The sequence below is a fragment of the Acomys russatus genome, chromosome 4, assembly GCF_903995435.1.
Source record: "Acomys russatus chromosome 4, mAcoRus1.1, whole genome shotgun sequence".
Lineage (NCBI taxonomy): Eukaryota > Metazoa > Chordata > Mammalia > Rodentia > Muridae > Acomys > Acomys russatus.
This window is the reverse complement of record NC_067140.1, coordinates 22,982,410-23,005,403: the sequence shown is the minus strand read 5'-3', so window position 1 is coordinate 23,005,403 and position 22,994 is coordinate 22,982,410. Positions and strand designations below refer to the sequence as shown.

The 22,994-nt window shown below is 49.1% G+C and overlaps 2 protein-coding genes across 2 annotated transcripts in view; both read left to right on the top strand.

Moving 5' to 3' along the window:
- LOC127188372 (serine/threonine-protein phosphatase 4 regulatory subunit 1-like) overlaps positions 1–3,079 on the top strand; it is a 40,577-nt gene extending 37,498 nt beyond the window's left edge. Inside the window, exons 17-18 of the mRNA XM_051144853.1 lie at positions 2,142–2,283; positions 2,885–3,079. Coding sequence (XP_051000810.1) covers positions 2,142–2,283; positions 2,885–3,036 — 294 coding nt within the window. The 3' untranslated portion in view covers positions 3,037–3,079. The remainder of the gene's footprint in view (positions 1–2,141; positions 2,284–2,884) is intronic.
- Positions 3,080–6,082: 3,003 nt separating this feature from the next.
- On the top strand, positions 6,083–11,250 carry Ankrd60 (ankyrin repeat domain 60). The gene is made up of 2 exons (XM_051144971.1): positions 6,083–6,167; positions 11,093–11,250. Exons 1-2 carry the CDS (start codon positions 6,083–6,085, stop codon positions 11,248–11,250), a joined length of 243 nt encoding a protein of 80 aa, XP_051000928.1.
- Positions 11,251–22,994: the final 11,744 nt, after the last annotated feature.

Below are 22,994 nucleotides of genomic sequence, written 5' to 3'. Positions count from 1 at the left end.
TAGAAACCCCTTTTCATCCCCCAGGCTTAAAGCTTATGTCACCTTGTCTTCTTGATAACACCCTCTAACTAGCACCCTGGGGGCAGGCACACAGGGTGGTGGCAGTGCCTGGAGCGCCTCTTGAATGGCAGCCATCTTGACACATCTGACTCTTAGTTAGCCCCTGCGTATGGACCATGGTGGAGCACGGTGGCACACTTGTATCCCTTTAGGGATAATTGTTTTAGGTGACGCATTAACTCATGAGATAACTGACCTAACCAAGATCCACCAGAGGTAGAAAGCCAAGGGTTTTGTTCCCCCAGATGTTACTGTAGTCATTTTGGTGTTTCATCATGCTGTCTTCTGGCACCACAAAGATAAAGGGGATTGTGCGCCATCTCCAGGAGCTGGTTGTCCAGCTGTGCTGAGAGCCATCTTTGAAGACGTCCTCTCTGATCCCAAGCCTGGGCCTCCAGTCTCTGCTTGGTAAACAACTGCAGTGAGAGGACTCACCAGCGCCCCCTGTTGGGCAGGAGGGATATAGCTGGTATTTTTCCACAGCACAGCCGTCTCTGAAGAAAAACAATCAATATTCACATCATTGTGCAGCAAAAGCAGAAATGAAATTTTTTCTTTTATGCTTTTAATTATTTATCTGGAATTTTAAAAAAATATTAAAAACAAGAAATGACACCAATCCATTTTGTTCAAGAAAAACCAACAAGATCTTTTTTAAGAAAACAAAAACTTATGATTAAAGATATAGAAAACCCAGAAAAACACAATGCAAGGGAAGAATGCTCAGGAGTTAGCGTACTTGGAGACTTGTTGGTTTCAGTCTGAACACAGCTCTGGGGAGAAGGTGCTAGGGTGACAAGGCAGATCTGGAGTGATACCTAGCTAGCCTAGAGCCTGTTTATGAGGTCCCTGCCAGTGGCTTGGGCAGAGCATTCTGCACAGTGATGTGTACCTACTATTCCTGTGCTGTCCCGTGCTGTCTACCCTGATACAGTTCAACCGTGTAGATCAGCTGTGAGACGCAGAGTCTACTCGATGGCCCTTAGATGCTGTTGCCATCATGTCAACTCAGCATGATATCAACCTCCCTTAGAAGGAGCGAGCACCCACAGGACCCACGCTCCTACAACTGACTAAAGCCCCCACTCATTTGTTGGGCACTAAGACTCTCAGTGCCACCACCACATTGGGACAAAATGTTCTCATCCAAAAAAGCAAGTCTAGTTTTGCTATCCAGGGACGGTCATGAGAAGAAAGGAAGGAACTTCTTCCACACACTCATGTAGGCTGAGGAGCAGTGCACAGCATCTGGTGCTGTGCTCAAGAAGATGTGACCAGCTTTCAGGGGCCTGAGCCTTGACCAATGTCTGTGTTTGCCTAGCAGCCAATCCCTGTCTTAGAGGGGAGTTCTGAATGAGTTCTTAGTGGCCAGGTGTATGCAGTGTGGTAGTGTGGCAGGTGTGTGCGGTGCGGTGGTGTGGCAGGTGTGTGCAGTGCGGTGGTGTAATGTTGTGGCAAGTGTGTGCAGTGTGGTGGTGTGGCAAGTGTGTGCGGTGCGGTGGTGGTGTGGCAAGTGTGTGCAGTGCGGTGGTGGTGTGGCAAGTGTGTGCCGTGCGGTGGTGTAATGTTGTGGCAAGTGTGTGCAGTGTGGTGGTGTGGCAAGTGTGTGCAGTGTGGTGGTGTGGCAAGTGTGTGCAGTGCGGTGGTGGTGTGGCAAGTGTGTGCGGTGCGGTGGTGGTGTGGCAGCTGTGTGCATTGTGGTGGTGTTGTGCCCGGTGATTGGCACAGAGAATCAGCTACTGTGCAATTGAGGAAACCAGGTTCAGAAAAGCTGAACACCTCACCTGAGGCCTCAAAGCGCCCAGTTGAAGTGTTGAGCCTGTACCTACCTGGCTCCTGAGCCCACGGTTCCCCTCTAGGTCTTGAGCTTCTTTTCAGCCGTTCCTTGGGAGTAAGTTTTAAAAATTAGCTTCTGGTGTTAACTACATTCAGTTCTTGACATTTAAAAGTACACACACATACACGCAGGCATGCGTACACACCTCTCAAACCTGCAGATTCTGTCTTTAGAATTACAGAGTGTGTGTTTGCTTTGAAAACCCTGAGGAAGCCCCTGCCAGGCTGTGGCTCTGTCTCTGCAGGCTGTGGCGAGTGAAGAAGCTGTCCCCGTGGACGAGTTTGTGGAACACCTGCTTCCCAGCCTCCTGAGCCTGGCGTCTGACCCTGTGCCAAATGTGAGGGTTCTTCTGGCCAAGACCCTGCGACAGACACTGCTGGAAAAGGGTGTGTGGGCCTTGCTGGCTTCTCCCTTAGCTGTGACAGGTGGCAGCTAGGTCCCCAAGGAACTATAGCAGACTGGATGGTAGTACACAGGAGATACGAGACAGCTGAAGAGATGAATATAATTCTGTTTTTAAAACAAGGATACAGCAGACACAAACTATCATACAACTTTCTAGATGGGGAAGGGATTTTATGATGTGAAAGGAAACCAAAGTTTACCTTAGAGCTACTGCAGCGATGCCCAGTGCAAGCTGTGCATCTGTGCCGACTTGTTTCTCCACCAGAGTGTGGCCCCTGTTTGTTCATCTCTAGCCTTCTCCCTGATTTGCTCCACCCACATGCCAGTTCCTGTGTACTGCAGAACCTTTAAATGTTTAGTTACTTTAACTTTTAAAGCAGGTGTCACTACTAGCAGTTCACCATTAAAATCTTAGAAATACTTTTGGAATAAGGCATTTTATCATCTGAAACGGTTTAGGTATGTGGCTATTCTTGAAAAATTTATCCAGTGTCTTGACATATGACTTAAAAGACAACAAAACTAGAATATGTTCTAAAACACAGTTCATGGCACATGTAACTCCAACTTTTTTCTCCTTAGCATATTTTAGAAATGCTGGGAACCATCATCTTGAAGTTGTTGAAGAGACTCTCTTGGCTCTGCAGTCTGACCGGGACCAAGATGTTTCATTCTTTGCTTCCTTGGAACCAAAGATGCCAAATGCTGCAGACACCTCTATACTGGAGAACTAGAACTCGCACCCTGGGGCGGGTGCATGGGGATGACCCAATGCACTCGTGAATCGTAACTTGAAGAGGACCCAATTGTGTTAGAGCTTCTGGAGGAGGCTGATCTCGGGTGACGGGGCAGCCCAGCGCTTCCCACCCCTGCAGACCTGACCGGTGGTATTTTGTAGGAAAGTCGTGGCTCTAGGCACTGGTGGCCTGGGGCTCTTCACTATCAGCTGTGGTCAGCAGGTTTTTGTTTTTGTTGTTTTTTGTTTGTTGTTGTATTTGTTTGTTTAGGTTTTGATATTTTTTGTTTTTGGTTTTTGAGAGACTGTGTTAATTAAATCTCCCCCCAGAGCCTGGTACAGGTGATCACATCTGTAATTCCGTCACCTGGAAGGCTGGGGCAGGGAGATCCAAAGTTCAAGGCCAATATAGAAAATTCTAGGCATGCCTGAGCTACATAACAAAACTCTATTCAAGGAAACCAAACATAAATACAGCTCCCCTTGCTAATAAAGGAACTCAGTAGAGGCTTGAGAATGTTCTCTGGGTTGGCTTGCTGCTCTGACCCTTCCTGGGAAAAAAGGAAGTTTATGGCATTGTATTTTATTTCCAACTGAAACACTGTATATATGTAAATAACTTGTCAGGAAGAAGATAAATGAATGTAACACTAGCCTCTACCAGCGAATAAACATGTCGTTTGAAGTTGTGTCCTGCTTTGGAAGTGCTGCAGAGGCAGCCCCTGAAGTTGCCTTTAGAACGGCGTCCTTGTAAAAGCAACCTAGTAAAGCACTGTTGCCCTCTGTGGTGTGGCTCCTGTCTGGCATTGTAATTCCATTATAAACTGCTGTACTTGGCGTGTTCCTTCAGCCTTCAGCCTTTTCCTGTTCCAGAAACTTTGGAATGTGTGTTGGCTTTTGAGGGTTGCTAGAGCCATCAGGTTGTCTTAGTGTGAACATACCCAAGGGCTCAGGTAGTACAGCAGGAGCGGGGCTGATCGCTGAGACACTTGCTGGTGACTATACTTCAGACTCAAAAAAAGAAAAGAAAGGAAGCCATACTTTCTGCAAGTAGTATTGATTTGGGGAGTTAAGCATGCTGTACATTGGCTTGAGTACACCGAACTTAGGCTTCCCACTTTAGGATTTCAGACGGACAGACAGAGGCTGTATAGTTTAAACAATTTTCATTAATTCTGTGTTCTGTAAACATGTGATTATGATTTTGTTCCTGGGTTTGCCCCTGCTTTGTGTTTCTGAGTTTAATGAGAAGTAGGCAGCAGCCCATGGGGCCCAGTGCTTTTCAGAAATAAATGGTAAAGTCATATTGAGTTCCCTGGTATACAGGATAACCCTGCAGGTCTCCAAATACCACTAATCTTTCTATTTAAAAGAGAAGGAAGGCGTCTGTAGTATGCCAGAAAGAATAGGAAATGTGTAAAGAACTCAAATAGGTGACATTTGGGCTGCTTTGGCATAGAGTTAATTCATTAAAGTTAGAGGCAAAAGATTAAAAACAGAAACAGTCCACATTGTGTCCACTGTGCCCACAGTAAACAAGTGGGGCACACTGCAGGCCTTCTGCAGCAAACAAGGAAATGGAGATTGTTATATTAAATAAAATTATTGGTGTAAAACTAAGAAAAATTATTCAGCTGGAACCTTGGATTCTTTACGGAGTATAGTTTTCTAAAAGGAAAAACAAAGAAAAAAGCCAGGCAGTAGTGACTCTTGCCTTTAATCTCAGCACTTGGGAGGCAGAAGCAGGCAGATCTCCGTGAGTTCCAACCCAGCCTCACCTACATAGCGAGTGCCTGGACAGCCAGAGCTACACAAAACAACCCTGTCTCAAGAAACATAGCTAATTAGTTATAATAAAATTAGTAATAATAAAAATTGAAAAAACAACACTTCGTTAGATGAAAAGCCTTGTGCCTCAGTGATGGCTAGGAACTTTCTTTGCATGACTGGAGCCTTGGGATCAATACCCAGGGCTACAGAAAAAAGATTGTAAAACCCCTGGTAAAAAGCCCCAATCTGTTCACTGTATAAGTTACAATTACCTGTCATTTAGAATGAGCCTCTCTGATATAAAAGGATTAAATCACCCTCCCTTTGTCACTGGCTCACTATGTAGCCAGGGATATCACCTTGAAATGCATGGATCTCTGTCTCCCCAAGTGATGGGTGGCTTGGACCACCATTTCTTATGTCTTAGCCCAAATTTTTGTAACTAACTGCTTTACAAAATGTGTTTTTCAAGCTTCTGTTTTATTCTTGGTAACAACAGTTTTTAAAGGGTGTTCTGGCCCCTGCCCCTCCCCTGGTGCTTCCTCCACCCTCTGAAGACCTTGCTTCCGGTCTGGCATTTGAGGGCCCCCACCCACCCAATTCCCTGAAAAGGTTCAAGCCTGGCTTGCCCCATCAATTGTGTTCCACACTTTCCTGCCTCCAAGGATGCCGCAGTGTCAGGGCACATGGGTTTGATGCCATTTCCACGCAGGCCTTTGCTACTTCCAGCGTGGTCCAGGTCAGCTTGGATTGCTGTGTGCCTAGGAGCTCACGGGGTGGGGGTGGGGGTAGCCTAGCGACCACCTTATAAACGCGGTGGGCCCAGCATTTCCTGGCGTTTCTCCCTGATCATGCAGTCTGCCCTGAACAGACCAGAAGTCGACTACCCCACAGCGTTAGGAGGCTGGTGAGGGCCTCGGAAAGGGGTGCGGGGGAGCCGACTCCGGAAGTGCGGGCGCCCCTCTCTCGTCCCAGGGGCCCGGGCGGGGGCGGCGATGACGCGCGGGATGACGCGGGCCATGCGGAGGGCGGCGGACGTGGCGGTGGCGGGCCCGCGTCCGCGGAGGCCGCAATGGGGCGCCCCTCAGCGCGACCCCAAGGCGGGGGCGCGCACCGCTCAGCCCTCCACCCGGGCCCGCGCGCGGACTAAGGGGCTAGCAGGGGCCCCTCGCGCCTCCGTCGTGTCACCAGACTTGGCCCCTGACATCTTCTTCCTGCGGGTAAAGCTGGAGGAGACCGGCGAGCTGTTCCGCGTGGCCAACTGCCGCAACGACATGACGGTGCGGGAGCTCAAAGAAGAGCTGGATCTGATGGTCGGCATCCCCATCAACCTACAACGGCTGCATTTCCTGGACCAAGGTGGCCCCTGCCTAACTAACCCCTTCCCGCACCCCATAAGTTCCTCCCATACAAGGGCCCCAGCCCACTCCTGCCCTGGGTCCCCAAGACACATTTAACTATCAGAGGACCCCAGGTGACCAAGTCAACCCCAACCACCTCGAGCCCCATCAAGAAAAGCCCCTTGGAGCGCTGGCCACTCAAGGGCTCCCAACTTGAGACACAGGGTTGTCTGATTAGATCCCAAACATGAAGGTGAACCTGATTGACAAGCATTCTTTCTGTCTCAGGCTGCAGTCAGTCATCCTTGAGCAAGTTCAGGCTACTCAGAATATCACATCTCAAATCAGCAAGGCTGACCTGGCAACCCAGATCGTTTCTCTTCATAAGGGACCCAAGCCCCAAAGACAACTGTATCCACTTAAAATTGCACACTTGAAACAAAACTAGGCCTAAATAACACCCCCCCCACCCCCGGCCCCAAATCAGGGACAGGCCTTTCTCTATGATAACCTGGATTCAAACCAAAACCCGAGAGGTGAACCCAACTTCTGTAGCCAGCTTGTCTATGCAAGCATTCCAAAAGCTGAGGCAAAGCTGGTCTTAGATCCCCAAACAGAGCCTAACTGCCCAAAATTGAACCCCAAATCTCCCAGCTAATAATAACTAGCTTAGAATCCCAAAACTCCATCAACTGTCTACACAAGGCTACATAAACTCAGAAGAAACCAGCTAGACCCAGGACCCTCAAGTCCCAGAATAAAGTTGGCAAAGACTGTACCTGGTCTCCAGGGTCATTCTCACTGCCTCAGAAGCCCAAGCCCCCCACCCCCAATGGCTACTAAGGAAACTAAAGATAAAATTCTACCCACCTTAGGAACCCCCAAGTCCAGAGCAAATGTGGCCAAATCTTCAGGCATACCATGACTGTTTTAGATGCCCCAAGTTTCCATTGGCTGCCTACACAGAGTTGTTAAAACTCAGAACAAGCATCCTCATACTGGAACCCCCAAACCCAGAACAAAGCTGAATGTCCACATCTCCTTCCCAAAGACCCCCCCAAATCACACCAACTATGTATTCATTCAAGGATGCTAAAATTCCAAATAAAACCTGCCCATCCTACAACCCCAAGCCAGAACACACCTACCCAAGCCTGAACCCACAACCCTCCCAGGCTAGCCACTCCTGCAGCTCCCCAAACTCTTTAACTGTGAGCATAGAGATGGTAAAACTCAAACCTTGCTTGTTCTGGAACCCCACACCCAGAACAAACCTAAATCCAAGTTTAAACCTCAAGAATCTAGGCTCTCTTAGGACCCCAAGTACTCCAACAACTTAATAGTAAACCAAATGCTTCCCACATTGGTACCCCCAAGTCCTGGGTATACCTACCTAAGACTGAACCCCAGACTAGCCATCGCTACTTCAGAACCCCAAATCCTCCAGGAACTGCATTTAGTGAAACTCCAAATCAACCCTACCCACCTTAGGACCCCCAAATCAAAACAAGTCTGACCAATTCTGAGCCCAAGCCCCCAGGCTAACCATATGACCAACAGGACCCGGAATCCTCCATGGCTGTGTCCACACAAGGATACCGAAGGCTGAGACAAACCCTGGCCACCTCAAGGTCCTACAGTCTGTCCACATACTGCTATGTTTGAACCTCAAGTCGTCTAGCTGCCCTGGCCACACCAGCACCCTAAATCCCAGAGCAGACTCCGCCCACAGAGCCTATGTACCCAATTCTGAGGCACCCCTCCCCCAGCTGTCACCATCCATCTGTGCAGCCAAACCCCAGGCTACATTAGGATACTAGAGCCTAAGGTGGACCTTGCCCACCTCTGGACCCCCAAATCCAAACCCATCTCTGTCCACCTTTGAAAACCATCCCTCAAGCTCCCCATAACTACAGCAGGGTCCCAGGGACTAAATAGATTCTGCCTACAGAAGCCCCATCCCCGCCAAAGTGAAGTCAAGCCTGCCTCTCTTTGATTTCCCACCCCCACGAAAACCCTGTGTTACTGAGCATCTCAAAGCTGATGACAGCTGTGTCCCTGCGAGAAAATGAAGGTTCAAAGCAACCTTGACTCATGACCTCCCCCCAAAACTCAATAGAGTTCCTTTAGCCAAACCTACTCATCTCAGAACCCCAAATTTAGAGCAGAACCTGTCACTAACAAGACCCTAACTCTCAGGGAGAGTTATCTGACTTCTCTCAGTTGCTTAACTGCCTAAACCAGTCCCTGCAGGAACTCCAAATCCTGCCACAAATCCCTCCTAAAACAGGACCCCTAGCCAGACAGCAAACTTTGATCTCCTGGGAACCCCTGACCCACAGTAAATCCTGCCCTCACCAGGACCCCAGAGCTCAAAGCAAACCTTGTCCATGCTTATTAGACCCCAAGTTCTGAGCTGTGTCCTTCCTGCACTGGGGGCTCACAGGGAGCCCTGCAGATCAGAGCCCAGTCCCTGCAGCTCTCTTGAACCTGGACCCCCACAAGCCCCTGTCTACACAAATTCTTTAGGGAGGCACTCAGTGCAGCCTAGAGGCTCTACAGCCTGTCTGTCTAGGCCCTTCCCTCCACCTGGGGACTTAGCTGTCCCTGTCCCCACTCCCTACAATGTTTAGGATATAAGAAGAGGGTCAAAGCCCCTCTGGGCTCCATCATCTCCCCGCCTGATGGAAGTCAAAGCAAAACACTTCAAGAAAACAAAGACTTCAAAACAAAACAAAACAAAACAAAAAACAAAACTCTGGGCTGCCAGGGGAATGTGAGCAGCCGGGATCCCAGAGACACTGCAGACTACTGCAGGGCCTGGGAGTGATGGAAACAGCTCTGGAAGCAGCCTGTCCCCACACTCAGCTCAGCGTTCCTAGGCGCTGCCCTTCCTGGGCTCAGTGTCCTAATCTGGAGAACAGAGCCCCCACTAGCTCTAGAATTCTCTGTGCTGTTCCCTCTTGGACAGGAATGACTCTGCAAACTGCCAGTGTGTAGGCAAAGCCAAAACACTTTTCCATGCCACATGTATTTAGTTGAAAGATGCTCTCTTATTTATTCATCAAGAGGCTGTGTTTGAGCCTGTCTGAGGCTAGTAAGTTATGAATGAGGTGAGGTGTAATAGGGGTACTGGACAACAGCTCCCCAACAAGGAATTTAAAAAGTACGTGTCCCCCTAACTCTAGATCCCCTTTTTGTTCAATTATTTTCACCAATGAACAATAAATTCAAGTAAGCTGAGAGGGAATGAGAACTGAGGTGATGTCACAGTGCTAAGACTCAGCAGTCACTTAGCAACTGTCGGAGGCCTGACCTCTGTGCTACGCCGACTACGGCCGGCACATCTACCCACCTCCAAGGTTACAGAGGGAAGGTCAAGTGAGATCATGACGGGAAAGCGTCGCAAAGGCCATGTCTAAAGGAGTCAAGCAAATTCATGGGTGAGTGGTGCCCCTGGTGATCGTTTATCTGCTGATAATAGTGGGATTTGTCTGAGCCCAAGGTAGTAGCTGCCCATCTGCAAAGGGAATATGCCAGGGATTGCACAGCAACTGATGGAAGTGGAGAGACTTATCGCTCCTAGGTGTCTACAAAGTGGCTAGGAAGTCAAGTTGACTTAGAGCGGTGACAGACTGGCTCAAGTAAGAGAATTGCCGACCAGAGTTCCCTGTCTACCTCCTCCTTCAAGTATGGCCATCATGATGGTGCCCACAAGTCTGGTGGGATTGGACATTGCTGCCAGGCCTAGCCTCAGTAGAGGGAGAGCCATGTAGGCTGGAGGGTCATTGTGAGGATTCAAATATGTACCCCTCAGGTCTGGCCTAGAGACCCAAAGTAATTATCAAGAAACCAGAACACTCACAGATTCTGCTCACCTGGAAAGGGTACTAGGACAGCCTGGGCAGACTGCTTATCATCACTCCAAATTCTCTGTGGTTCCTTAAATAGCAGGTGACAGAGAAACATGTATGTGTTTTAAGAGAAACTAAATAGCACTGCATTTTTAAAAACGGTCCCTTGCGCAATACCCGTTCAGCTATCCTTCCCAGAGCCGGTACCTCATGTATCTCAGGGTAGGTAGTCTTGAACTCGTGAGCCTGTCTCTAGCTCCCAGATTCTAGGATTGACAGGTGTGTGCCGCCAAGCCTGGCTGAGCCTGGGTTTATGATTGTGGGACTAGATCCATGCTGGGGCAGGCAAGAGCTCTGACACGCGGGTCCAAATACAGTGAGTGTTGATAAGTGCTGCTAACGTCACCATAGGCTTGTATGGGGACAAACTCGTCCCCACCAGGGGCAATGTCTAGGGGACATCCTTGGCTGCAAGAGCTAGCTATGGGCGCAACTGACATGCTATGGGTAGAGTTGGTAGGAACTGGTGCGTGGGACAGAGAAGGACACCTAGTTGAAATTTTTCAGTTAAGCACTTACATGGAAAAACCCTGATGTGGGCTGTCTGTCATTTGCAAGATCTTTCATGTCACTGTCATCTCTTTAGCCAGCTAACGGCTACATTCCCTGGAGGTATATAACTTGCTAAGTACCCTGTGATGTATAGCTCAAATTTAAGTGGTTCTATTTGTAGAGTTTACCTCATAAAACGATTTCACTGACTCATGTATTTTTTCCCCAACAGGACAAGCTGTAATTACAAAATTTTATAAATCATTGCCTGTGTGTGTGTGTGTGTGTGTGTGTGTGTGTGTGTGTGTGTGTGTGTGTGTTTCTTTTTTGGGTCCAGCTTCAATCTGAGCTGAGCCAAATTAATTTTCTAAAAAGCATTAGCAGCAGCAAATAGGCAACTATCATGTAGGATTTTTGTCCCCCTTTGCTCAAGCTCTTAAAAGTATCTTTGTGTGATTCAAGGCCAGATACTGTCTAAACTGATACAGTGATTTCTCTAAGTCCTAATTTTATTAAAAGGAAACATTCTTCCCCATAGGAATTTTGATGGATGATGCCACCCTGAAGTTCTACGATGTCATCTCCGGAGCACTTATTTCATTATGTATCTGGCATTATGATGGTTGGACAGAACTGGTTTTGGCTGCCGTGGAAGGGGACCCCAGCAAGGTGGTTTCGCGCTTCTTTCAATATTAGGGTGCGAGGGATTCAAGCACAAGGATTTGAATAAAGGCCTCAGAGTAGGGAAGAAAGACCAGCCTCCTGGACGGACAGTGTCCAGCCACTCTGGGCTTATGGGTCCCCTGAGTATACTTATTTACAGTTTATACACCCACGTACTCTACCCGTAGTGGTACCCAGGTGGTCCGTTCTCTGTCCACATGTTGGTCAAGTTGAAAATCAAATTTAAGCCTAGTAAAGAACAGGAGGCTGCAGTCCAGTGCTCAGACTCAGAGACATGTGTGCAACTCTCAGACATACCCAGGAGGTTTCTGTATGACGGGGGGGGGGGGGGGGGGGGGCGTGGGGGTGTGTGGGGAGGCGGGGCTCTAGCCTCCTGGTATGGCAGCCTGCACCTGCCGGGCCTCCTGCCGGGTTATCTGTTGGCCCTGGGGGAGAAAAGGAAGGACAGGAATTTCTACCCATCTAAGAAGATGAATGCTTGGCACCGGGGCAAGGGTGTGATTTTTCCTCAGAAGACTTTGAGGATAGAGCTCTGAGATCCCCAGGAAGAAGGGGCAGTTTCCTGGTGGAACCAGTGGTTAAGGGAAGGCTGGGTACAGGGAGAGGTGTTGGGATGTATCCAGGGTTAGGGTGGTGGCAGCGATCCCTGTATCACAGACCCTAGACCTGAGGAACAAGGGTGAAATCTTATCTGGTCCCAGCTGTAGAATGTCTTCCAGCTACTTCTCTATGCCCCCAATTTTCTCTCTTTCCTGGAAGTCCAGTCAGTGCCACTGCTCCCTCCTTCCTGATGAGATAGCTGCTGCCCTCCCTCCCTTGTGCAATTGGCCCCACTGCCCTTCCCCAGGCCACCCTCTACCTGCCCCAAACAGCCCTCTCTGTGGTACCCATGGCCCTCCTCCCACCCCTGAGGAGTTGTGTCTCCCCCAGATGCTTCTATGATGGGCTATCTGTCTGCCAGCCGAGTTCAGAAAGTTCCAGAAGCTGACAGAGACAATGGGCCCCAAAATAGACTGGACAGACAGAAGCCATCATTGCTCCACGAAGACCTCCCTTTTCTGGGGTTCCTTCTGGGGGACCACATTGTGTCGGCTTGCATTTTTCCCCAAGGGCCACAAACATCTTCCTCTGGACACACTAGCAAAGTTGTTTTCTACTTTCAAAACACTGACAAGAAGGCTTGTCTGTGGCCCAGCCTGACTTGGGGTAGCTACACTTTGTGAGTGTGCATGGATCCCCAAGCAGTGTTTTCTGTCAGCATCCCTCTAGTCCTGCTGTGCACCTTGGTGTGGGCCGGGCAAACTTCCTCTCATGGTAGGGTGTGGGTCACAGTCTGGAGACAACCCTGACCTATTTCTCTCACCTAGCTGTCATGTCTTGGCATCAGTGAGGACACCTACTACCGAACAGCGAACTCACAGCATTTTAAGGGTGAGAGGTGGAGGCAGTGGACCACCCAGAGGGCGTTTGTGGCCTTGTACATCTCTGCTCACAGAGGCCACGTGGATGCCGTGCGGTATCTTCTAGAGCTTGGTAATTGTGCAGAAAGCACGGCCTGGTCTGGTTGGGAGGACAGAGTGGCCTGCCTTACCTGTCTCTCCAGCAGTGGCTCCCTAGACCCTAATCTTCTCACCTACCCAACCCAACATGTCTCCTGTCCTGCTGGCCTCCTTGGTCATAAGCTACTTATAGCATGCCCATCAGCGACTTGCATTTCTCTGGGCCAGGTCTCTAGAACATTCTGTTGTGGCAGGACAAAAATCCCAGGACAGTGAGACACGGGGGCAGGGGCTGGATAGGTTCCAGAGGGTATGCTAGTTTGTCCTTTCCAAGCATGGTCTGTCTTCATCCTTGCCCTGGCTGAGGAAGATTCTGCAATTGTCCAAAAAGACCTTAATTTGGGTATCACATGGAGTGGCCAGTAGGCCAGCTGAATATCCTTTCAAATAAATGCTCACCCATACTCTATTTTCATAATTTCTCCACTTAAGGGTGACTGTCTGTCTCTCTGTGAAAAGCTGTAGCGAGCAGTGTGTCTAGGCAGATGTCTGGGAGGGATCTTTTGTCATGCCCCTCCCTCGGTTGGGGAAATGGTGCTCTGATTGAAACAGAACCCACTAACCCATCCCACATCCCCTATCTTCAGAGAGCTCAGGAACATGGCTTCCTTGAGAAAGGGGTAAGTTATGACAAGTGCCTCTGGCTTCCTAAGCTACCACCTCCATGTAGGACCCCTTCCTTCTCATCTGCAGTCTTGCTCCTGGCATTCCCCGCCCGCCCCCCCCCCCTTCTAGCAGGCAGGGTAGGAGACAACTGTCTAGGGCAAGACAGGACGCTGGCAAGCCATATCTCTGCCACAGAGCTCAGGGTGATTGGCTGATAGCACCGTGTTCTCTGCCATCCCACACTGCCTTTCTGCACTTCTCTTATACAATGAAAGATGGGCTTTCACAGCCCAACAGTCCTTTAAGCTCATAAAAAGTCATCTTCGCTCTGATGGAACTGTGATGTATTTGAAGACACCCGTTAAAAAAATGACAGCCGGCTTTGCAAAGTTTTCCACCCTCTGCAGCCACCACGGGGGTGGCAGGGTTGTGCTTGCGTTCTGGGAGCCTGCTTAAGCTTCATCTCACCAAGCAGCCATAGCTCAGCTAGAGCGGCCGCAGTGCCAGCTGGGTTGAATTGAATTGTCTTGTTTTCTCTGTCATGATTTTTTGTTACGCAGAATTTGATTCAATTCCATGAGTCCATGCTGGACCCCTGTCATTAGCCCATCCATCTGCAGGAGGCAGTGAGAATCCAGGTCTGGCCATGCTCAGGCTGCCACCTCCCCAGTATCTCTAGCTCTGTGCCAGAGATAAAAAGAGCAGTGCTCAAACCATGTGTGTTTATGTCCTCATGGATCTTAGGAAGGAAAGCAAGCCCATGCTTACAAATGACTACTTTTGTAGCCACTCACATATGGGGTGTCTTAAACCCAGTGCCTACACAGCTTGTATGAGGTAATGGTAGGGGCTGCAGGGAGAAGGAGTTAAGGAGGCTACTGAAACCCTTAACAGGGGAAAATGCAAAAGGGTAGTCTGTAACAGGAACAGCATGTGCAAAGGGCCTGGGGCTGGATGCAGAATGGTGCATTGAAGGGTAAAGGCAGGCGGTACACATGGAGCTGGGGCTTTGGAAGCAAAAGGAATCAGTAGCTAGCACAAGGGAGGGATGGAAATAGTGTTGGAATAAGCAAATGCAGTGAGGTAGGTAGACAAATGCATCAAGGAGCGCTCCGTGTGCAGCAAGATTCAGTGATAGGCTTGATACAGGAGACTGAGTGTGCTTCACTGGATGCCCCACGGGGCCAGGCTAGACAGGAGGGGCGATGAGCTAAGGGAGGCCATCAGGTCCCTGGGAGCAGCATCAACTCTCCCTTGTGTTCCTGCCATAGCCTCTGGTCCCCTTCTTCTTGCACCTCAGCGTCAGATGGTGGGACTCCTGGCTAGGAGAGCACCGCACTCCAGCAGGTCTTTTTAATCTCACAGGAGCAGACTGCCTGGGCAAATCACCCCTGGGCAGAACACCTCTGCATGTGGTCGCAGCCTCGGGCAAGGTGGAGTGCCTGGAGCCCTTACTGGAACATGGCGCCTCCATCCATGACAGAGACATGAAGGGCGAGACACCTGTCACCATCGCGCGGCGCCTGAAGCGCAGAAATTTCGAGCGCAGGATGTTCATCTGCTCCTGGATGATCAAATCTGGGAACAAGAACCCCAACTTGGTAGTGAGGGAGGCTCCAGAGAAATCCAAGACGAAGGTTGTGTCAAAGTAGAACTCAATATAGCTCCCCTGAGCACCTTTGCCCATCACGCTGCTCTGGGGTGACCTTAGAGCCCCCATGGTGGCACCCATGTCACCCATTAGGAAACAAAAGAAGGGACAGATCTAAATCAGACGCCAAATTGGTAGTCCTCTTACCAGTGTCTCTGAGAGGCTGTGATGGAGCAGGTGAGTTGGTCTCTTTTGTAAGCCACTCTGTGCTCACCAAGCCGACAATGCCAGCCTTTAATTTTAAGCTTTTTGAATGGCACCCAATCATACCAGTTGGGTTGATGGTAGCCAATTATCTCTCCCTTGTGAGGCCATCTAATGCACCAGAATAATAGGAGTATAGCAGGAATGATAATAGCACCCGTTACCATGCAGAGCGAGCACGGCCCTACTGTAGGTTGTGAATCTGTTTGTCAAACCTGTGCAGCTAACCATTTCCATGCCCAGGGATGGGCCCCAGTTTTGGCTGAGCCAGCTCTTGGGGGTCTTCTGCTTGAGTATGAGACAGAAGAGAAACTGGGAGTGGTGTCTGTGAACCTCCAAACATAGCCAATCATGGGGCTGCTTTCTTATCATGACGAAGAGGCATGAGGCCTTAAGGGTGGAGAAAACAACATAGGAGACCAAAAAAAAAAAAAAAAAAAAGGGCTGGCAGCCTCTTCCTGTGGTGCCAACTCAGTGTCCCCCACAGACTTCAGGCCCCTGTCTCACTTTCTCAAACACATTCTTTCCCTGGGAGCCTGTCGGTGGCCCCAGGCACTGCTCCTTCTTAGACTGTACCCTAGAGCCTGTCACAGCGGTGGGTGAACCAAGTGCAAGGAAGCTGGGGATGAGGCCCAATGCCTGAAAAAAGGGGGCACTGGGACCCAGCAGTAACAGGGAGCCAAGCCAAAAGCTTGCTAGGTCTAGAGTGTTCCCGAACTAAAACCTGACTCCCGTGATAGTTTACCACCATGACACTCTGAAGAAGTAGGACAGTGTGAAAACACAATTGCTCTCCGATGGATGGTTCCTTGCTGCTCAACTCTTGGTTTCACTGGAAAAGTGCTAGAAGGAACCTGCATCCCATTAGGATGACTCCTAGTTCCCAAGTCTGCAGTGTAGGGATAGCCACAGGTCCTGCAGTGACACGTAGTGTCCACCTTGTCACTCCTAGTTGGCCATATGTGTCCCTGAATCTTGACACAAGTTCTGAAATTCAGGTATGGCGTCAAAGGTCTTTTGTCCATCGTTTCTGGAGGTGAGAGTAGGTAAGAGGGGTGTTGCGCTCTGGCTGCCCTTCTTTCTAACTTCCCCAGTTAACTAGATCTTACTTTAAAATTAAGACCTTTGCTGACAATGGTCTTAGATCAGCCAACATGGAGGTGCCCAGTTAGAGTCAGGAAAGCACATCTCAGCATCAGGAATGTCAAACAGATTTTGGCAGACATGCTCCAAAGTCAATAGGCAGATATTAAACAACCCCAATCCATTGGGTCAGGTCACTTAGCTAATGAGGTGTGCGGATGGAGGAGTGACTATGGTACCCTTTTAACTTAACAAGTGGAGTCCCTCCAAGTCTTGTGTGTTGCCAGGAGCTTGCTAAGCAGTCTTTGTTATTGGAAGAGCCAACTGCCTGGCACGGAGACCCACACTTTTGGGGACAAGCACTCCATTTCCCCCAATCCAATTAGACACTTGGCTAGACAGCCAGCAGTGTCAAGCTTTCTGTGGTGACATGTTCTCCAGACTGGGGCAGGGTCACTTGGACACACTTCTGGGTCCTGAGGACACTTCATTAGAGACAATTTCAACACCTTGTGTTGGGTCTTAGGGTACAGCTTGTGTGTGGAGAGCTCTCCTAGCATGAACAAGGCCCCAGATCCTGTTCCTAGCACTGTGAACATACATGTGCACCCCACCCCACCCCACATACACATGTACTTGCATATCCCACAGAAATAAGCTATGTGATCTTCCATTGGTTGATAGAATGTTATGTTTGAAGCTGTTTTCTTACATGCTTTGAAGAGTATTGTTCATACTTCAGGAGCTAACAAAGGTCAAGGGAAGGTCAGTCCTCATTGTTTCTTGTTTTGTTGGTTTTTCGAGACAGGGTTTCTCTGTGTAGCCTTGGCTATCCTGGACTCACTTTGTAGACCAGGCTGGCCTTGAACTCAGAGTGATTCGCCTGCCTCTGCTGCCTGAGCCCTGGAATTAAAAGCATATACCACCATACCCAGCCCTGTCCTCAGTATTTCTTTGGGACTGGGATCAAGTCTGGAATGCTGAGGGAGCCATGCTCTGCCACATCCTGGGGACAACATATGTACGGGCTGGTCTTCTGGTCACCAGGGACCTCACTTATTTTTTTGTTTTGTTTTTGTTTTTGTTCTTTGAAGCAAGGTTTCTCTGTGTAGCCTTGGCTGTCCTGGACTCTCTTTGTAGACCAGGCTGGCCTCAAACTCACAGCGATCTGCCTGCCTCTGCCTCCCAAGTGCTGGAATCAAAGGCATGTGCCACCACGCCCAGCCTCAGGGACCTCACTTGTGTGGAGTTGGAGGCATGGAGTACAGGACAGTGCAGCCCTCTAGGCTCATGTGAGTCTTGGTGGGTCCTCTCTTTGCCAAGGTCTCTTGTAGAAGATGGGAGAGAGTCATTCCTGCCCCCTGCCCCCAAGGTGGCTTAAAAGATTGAGAAATATCCAACACTTTGAGATGTTGGCTGGGAGCCTGAAACACTGGAAAAGATGGTTGGACCATTGAAAGAAGAGACAGAGGAAAACCCACTTGGAGTCTTTTTCTGGGCACTTCTTAGTTCTGGCCTCTGAACTCTTATGACCAGTCCTTGGATCTTAGTGCCCTGGAAGTGTTAGGGTGTATCCTTGACCTTAGGGGGAACATGAAAATGATTTCTCTCTTCATCCTTGCTGGAGACATATCTCACCAGTAGGCCTCAGGGCAGCCTGGTAAATACTTCTGGAAAGCCATGCCACAGGATGGCATCGAAGAAGATGGTTGCATTGGTCACCAGATTTCTTTTGGCCTTGACTACAAGGGCTCTTAAAGTCTGTCCAGTGACCAGTGTGCCCTTTTCCCTCTCCTCCTTTAGTAGGTCTCCAGCCTCTCTCCCTGATTGGCTCTACAGAGGTCATTGCAGCTGGCCTCTGTAATGGAAGCCAATGCAGTGGGAAATGTTAAAAAACAAACAAGCCAAAAACAAGACAAGCTGTGAGTTAGCACAGCCTGTATGGCTTGCTTGGAACTGAGGTGGTGGGCCTAGTCTCTCAACTCTTCAGCCTTTGGTGTCTCCACCCCAAGGGTCATCAGCAGAGAGTAGAGCTGTCTCTGTGTCCTTGAGTCCTTTGACCTCCCTGGATCACACACACAGATGCTCCCTCTGTGTTTACTAGGCCAGTTTCCAGCGCGTGGGGAAAGAAGCCCTCTTGACCCTGCACAGTTTATGCTGAACACTGGGTGAGCACATTTACCCCATTGCAGCCTCTCTGAGTCCTGCAGTGTGGACCCAGAGAGCCTTGCTCTTTGTCAGCTAACATGGATCCCTCCAAGCCTGCCTAGCCAGCCTCCACTTGAAATCCAAGTAAAGCTGACTTCCAACAGGCAACTGTGTTCTGCTGCTAATGTTGCCTTGCCTTCTGCATGCCATGGGCTAGAATTGTGCCACCCCCAATGTGTGTGTGTGTGTGTGTGTGTGTGTGTGTGTGTGTGTGTATGTGTGTGTGTGTGTGTGTGTGTGTGTGTGTGTGTGTGTGTGTGTGTGTGTGTGTGTGTGTTTGGGGCCATACTCAGAGCACAGCTTCTGCCTGTGGTTTCTTAGATACCATCCGCCATTTATTTAGCTTTTGAAATCGTCTCTAATTGGCCTGGGAGACTCACCAAATAAGGCCAGGCTGGCTGCAAGTCCCCAAGATCTGCTTGGCCCTACCTCCTCAGCAATGGGATTGCAAGTACTTTGTCTACCACCATGATGGACTTTTTTTTTTTCAAAGATTAAAAAAAAAATCTATATAGGTGTTTTGCCCTCACATGTCTGTGCACCAGATATGTGGCTGGTGCCTGCAGAGCTCAGACAAGTGTGTTGTAACCCCTAGTGCTGAAATGACAGATGGCTGTGAGCCACCCTATGAATTTTGGGAACTGAACTTGAGTCCTCTGCAAGGGCAGCCAGTGCCCTGAACCATTGAGCTATGTCTCCAGGCTCCGCGTTGGATTTCTTTATGTGGGTCCTGGGGCTCAAACCCAGGTCATCATGCTTGCACAGTAAGCTTTGCTGATGGAGCCATCTCCCTAGCCCTCCTCCGCATTGCATCAGTTGTGGGACCTCAGGACCAATGGCAGCCACCTGAGACCCTCAGCTCCCTCTGACACAACCGGTCATGTTGGTGGAAGAGACAGCACTTGGGAATTGACTGCTACACCGACCCCTGAATGCGCTGGCTTTGTGGTTTGGTGCACACCTTAGATATTTCCTCTGCCCCGGAGTATGTGGCATTAGGCTGGCCTGGGCCAGCTCTTGGGGTCTCAGTTGTCTCCTGTGGAGTGTTTGGGGTAATAAAACCTGCCCCATTGCCATCCGAGAGATGAAACGCCTGGCACGAAGCAGACATTTGAAAAATGACAGGCATTATTTGTATTATTATACCACCAGCACTTAATTTGCTTAAAATGTTTACTCGCTGAGAATCGATCCCCTCCTGGATTCCAGAGAGACTCATAAATCCTCAGCAGCCCTTATACAGTAAGAGTCTCCACCCAGGCAACCCTTATACAATAAGAGTCTCCACCCAGAACTAATAACTCCCAAAGTGGGAGATTAATAATTTCCCGTAAACTTGCTGGTCTGGACATTAAGTGGAAGGCTTTTTCAGCAACTCATAGAGCGCCCCCAGGACAGAGCTGCCGCAGAGGAACAACAGGCTCTGAGGCAGAGGAAAATTCCAGTCTCCAGCCTCTGCCTCCGCAGTGCGCATTGAATACAGAGGCAGCCAGCAGAGGGCACAGAAACCCATTAACATTTAGCAAAACACCGCGGTTTGTGTTCTGCGGAAATGTCAGGGGTGCTGCTATCTGCGTCATTTGAAAATTCAAGAGTGGGGCTCAATTTGGGGGGCTCGAGGGTGGCGTTTCTGCCTGAGCCCTGGACCTGTCTGCAAAATGAGCACAGGGAACACATGCACTGGCCAGGGGGACACGTGTGTAGCCCTCATGACATCCTGAAAGGGGTCTGTCCCCCTCCATCACTCCAGCAGCATACATCTGGCCGTGGAACAAGAAGGCCCAGTGTTCCAGCTGCCCCAGGAAAGCACAGCACTCTGTCCCCTCAGTGTCACCCCTGACTTGTTCAGTTGCTATACATTCTAAATTAAGATGGGAAAAATTATAAATACCAGCAACATCTGGGCCTTCAGTTTGTGAGTATCTGGGAAATGTCACAGGGGCATTTAGAGAGTTCCATATACTTGCAAGGTTATAATTGGCCAGTTCCTGTCCAATCTGGACCCACCCACCCCTGTTTTGTAGAAGTCCCAGGATATAAGACATGTTTACATATGTTGAAACGGCGAGACAGTAAGGCCTTCGAAGTATTCCCAGTGCTCAGAAGGGTGGTGCTGGGAGGCACATTTTGCAGCTGTTGAAAGATCACAGAGGATTGGAGGGATGGGATTTAAGAGGGTTTGCTGCCCTTACAGAAGGCCGGAATTCACTTTCCAGCTCAAAACCACCTGTAACTCCAGCTCCAGGGTTTCTGCTGCCCTCTTCTGGTCTCTGCGGTCACTGCACACATATTGCTTAGACTTAATGCAGACAGTATAAACACACAAACACACATGCATGCACTCATACACATTTTTATTTAAAAAACAATTTGCAGGTCTTGGAGTGTAGCTTAGTTGGTTGTGTAATGCTTCTGAAGCTCCAGGTTCAGTCCCCAGCCCGCCAAAAACTGGGTGTGGGTATTTAAACACACAATCAGTCTCAGAGCTTGGGAAGTGGAGGCAGGAGAATTTTAAGTTCAAGGACGTCCTCAGCTACATGGTAGCTTACCTCTAGGCAATCTTGGGCTACACGAGACCCTGGTTTTTGTTTTGTTTTGTTGTTGTTGTTTGTTTTATTGTTTTAAAAATATTTATTTATGTATGTATGTATTTATTATGTATACAGTGCTCTGGCTACATGTACACCTGCAGGCCAGAAGAAAACATCGGATCACATTACAGATGGTTGTGAGCCACCATGTGGTTGCTGGGAATTGAACTCAGGATCTCTGGAGGATCAGTCAGTGCTCTTAACCCCTGAACCATCTCTCCAGCCCCATTTTTTAAAAGACTTACTCATGTAGGCTGTAAGTATACTCCAAGGGGGTAGTCAGAAGGTTGTCTAGGATGTGGCCCCAGGGTTAGAAACATGCACTTAGTCCCGAAGTCACAGTTGTGAAGAGACATCCTGCGTGTGTCTGTTCATGTTGACTTGAACACAAAGAACACACTCGCAATGCACACACACATATGCGCGCGCGCACACACATACACATGTGCGCGCGTGCGCACGCACGCATGAACACACATAGAAGAAAGGAGACTGAGGGCTGGGGAGTTGGGTCCATTGCATTGAGGACCAGGTTTGATTCCCAGAAAATAAGAGGCCAGACTGATGGAGACTGACTGTTGATCGGTTGGTCAGCCATTCTAGCCTACTTGTGTGAGTTCCAGGCCAGCAAGAAATCATGTTTTATAAAGCAAAGAGGATGGTGCCTGAGGAGAAGCACTATTGTGGACATTTACCCTCCACAGATGCACACACATGCACACACATGTATACATATACACACATGTACATGCACACATGGGTATACACAAGAACATACACAGGTACATGCACATGAACACACACACAGGTACATGCACATGAACACACACACAAATGCACCTACATATACATATGCACACATGCAGGTGCACACATGAACACACATGCACAACACAATACACATGTACATACACATGAACACAAACACACACATGAACACACAAGCCTATGTACACACGCTCACAACATAGTCATGTAATACACACAATGCACACACACACACGTGCACACATACAAAGAAGAAAGGAAAAAGTCCCCTCCCACTACAACTCTCCAAAGCTGGAGAATTTTGACAATGAGCCCTCCCAAAGCATTCTGGGTATGCTATCGAAAGCATTGAGGTAGGGATCTTAGACTCTGAAAGCATTAAGGGGATGTTGGTCAGCCGAGGTACCCTGGACATGCCCATGGGGCTGAGACTGAAGGGTGGGTGGACAAGTACACAGACTCCCTAGATATCTCCCTTTGGATACCTAAGACAGGATCAGCGACAGGGGCCAGCCTCCAGAGGTTCCAGAACCTTTTTAAAGCTCCAATTCCTGAATTTTAAAAGGAAACTCTCCCAGACCGGCTCAGAGTTGGTCTCCGCTAGGAGGTGCTGTTGGGGACTGCTACTGTAGGCCGGAGATGGAGCTACCACCAGGTGTCGCCTGGAGACCACAGATGGATTTCCAGTCAGTTCCCAAACACCTTTTCACCCTGAGTTAGACTTTTGTTCCCTAGGCTTTCTCACTTGATTCTTACCTACTGTTCTCATCTTTGCATAGCTGAAGAATATGTTTTGAATCATGTAACTTTGTATTTTCTTCTTCTATTTTTTTTTTTTGAGATAGTGTTTCATGTAGCCTGGGCTTCATGTCTCCTACCAGACCCCAGCTTACTGGCCTCCTCCAGGGGCTTAGCCATCATGGTCTCAGGGTCAAGGGTAAGATATAGCTAGCTTTAAAGGTAAATCTACCTTTTGTTTTAAAGAGTCTCACTATTAGGAATCTCTGGCTGACCTGGAATTCAATATGTAGATGAGGTTTGCCAGGAACTTGTGGAGATCCACCTGCCTCTGCCTCCCTAGCGCTG

Excerpts from the sequence above, each read along its gene's own strand:
- Ankrd60 (XM_051144971.1), top strand. The coding sequence starts at position 6,083 with ATGACGGTGCGGGAGCTCAAAGAAGAGCTGGATCTGATGGTCGGCATC. Across the intron at positions 6,168-11,092 it reads GCTGCATTTCCTGGACCAAG|GAATTTTGATGGATGATGCC; the intron begins GTGGCCCCTGCC and ends TCTTCCCCATAG.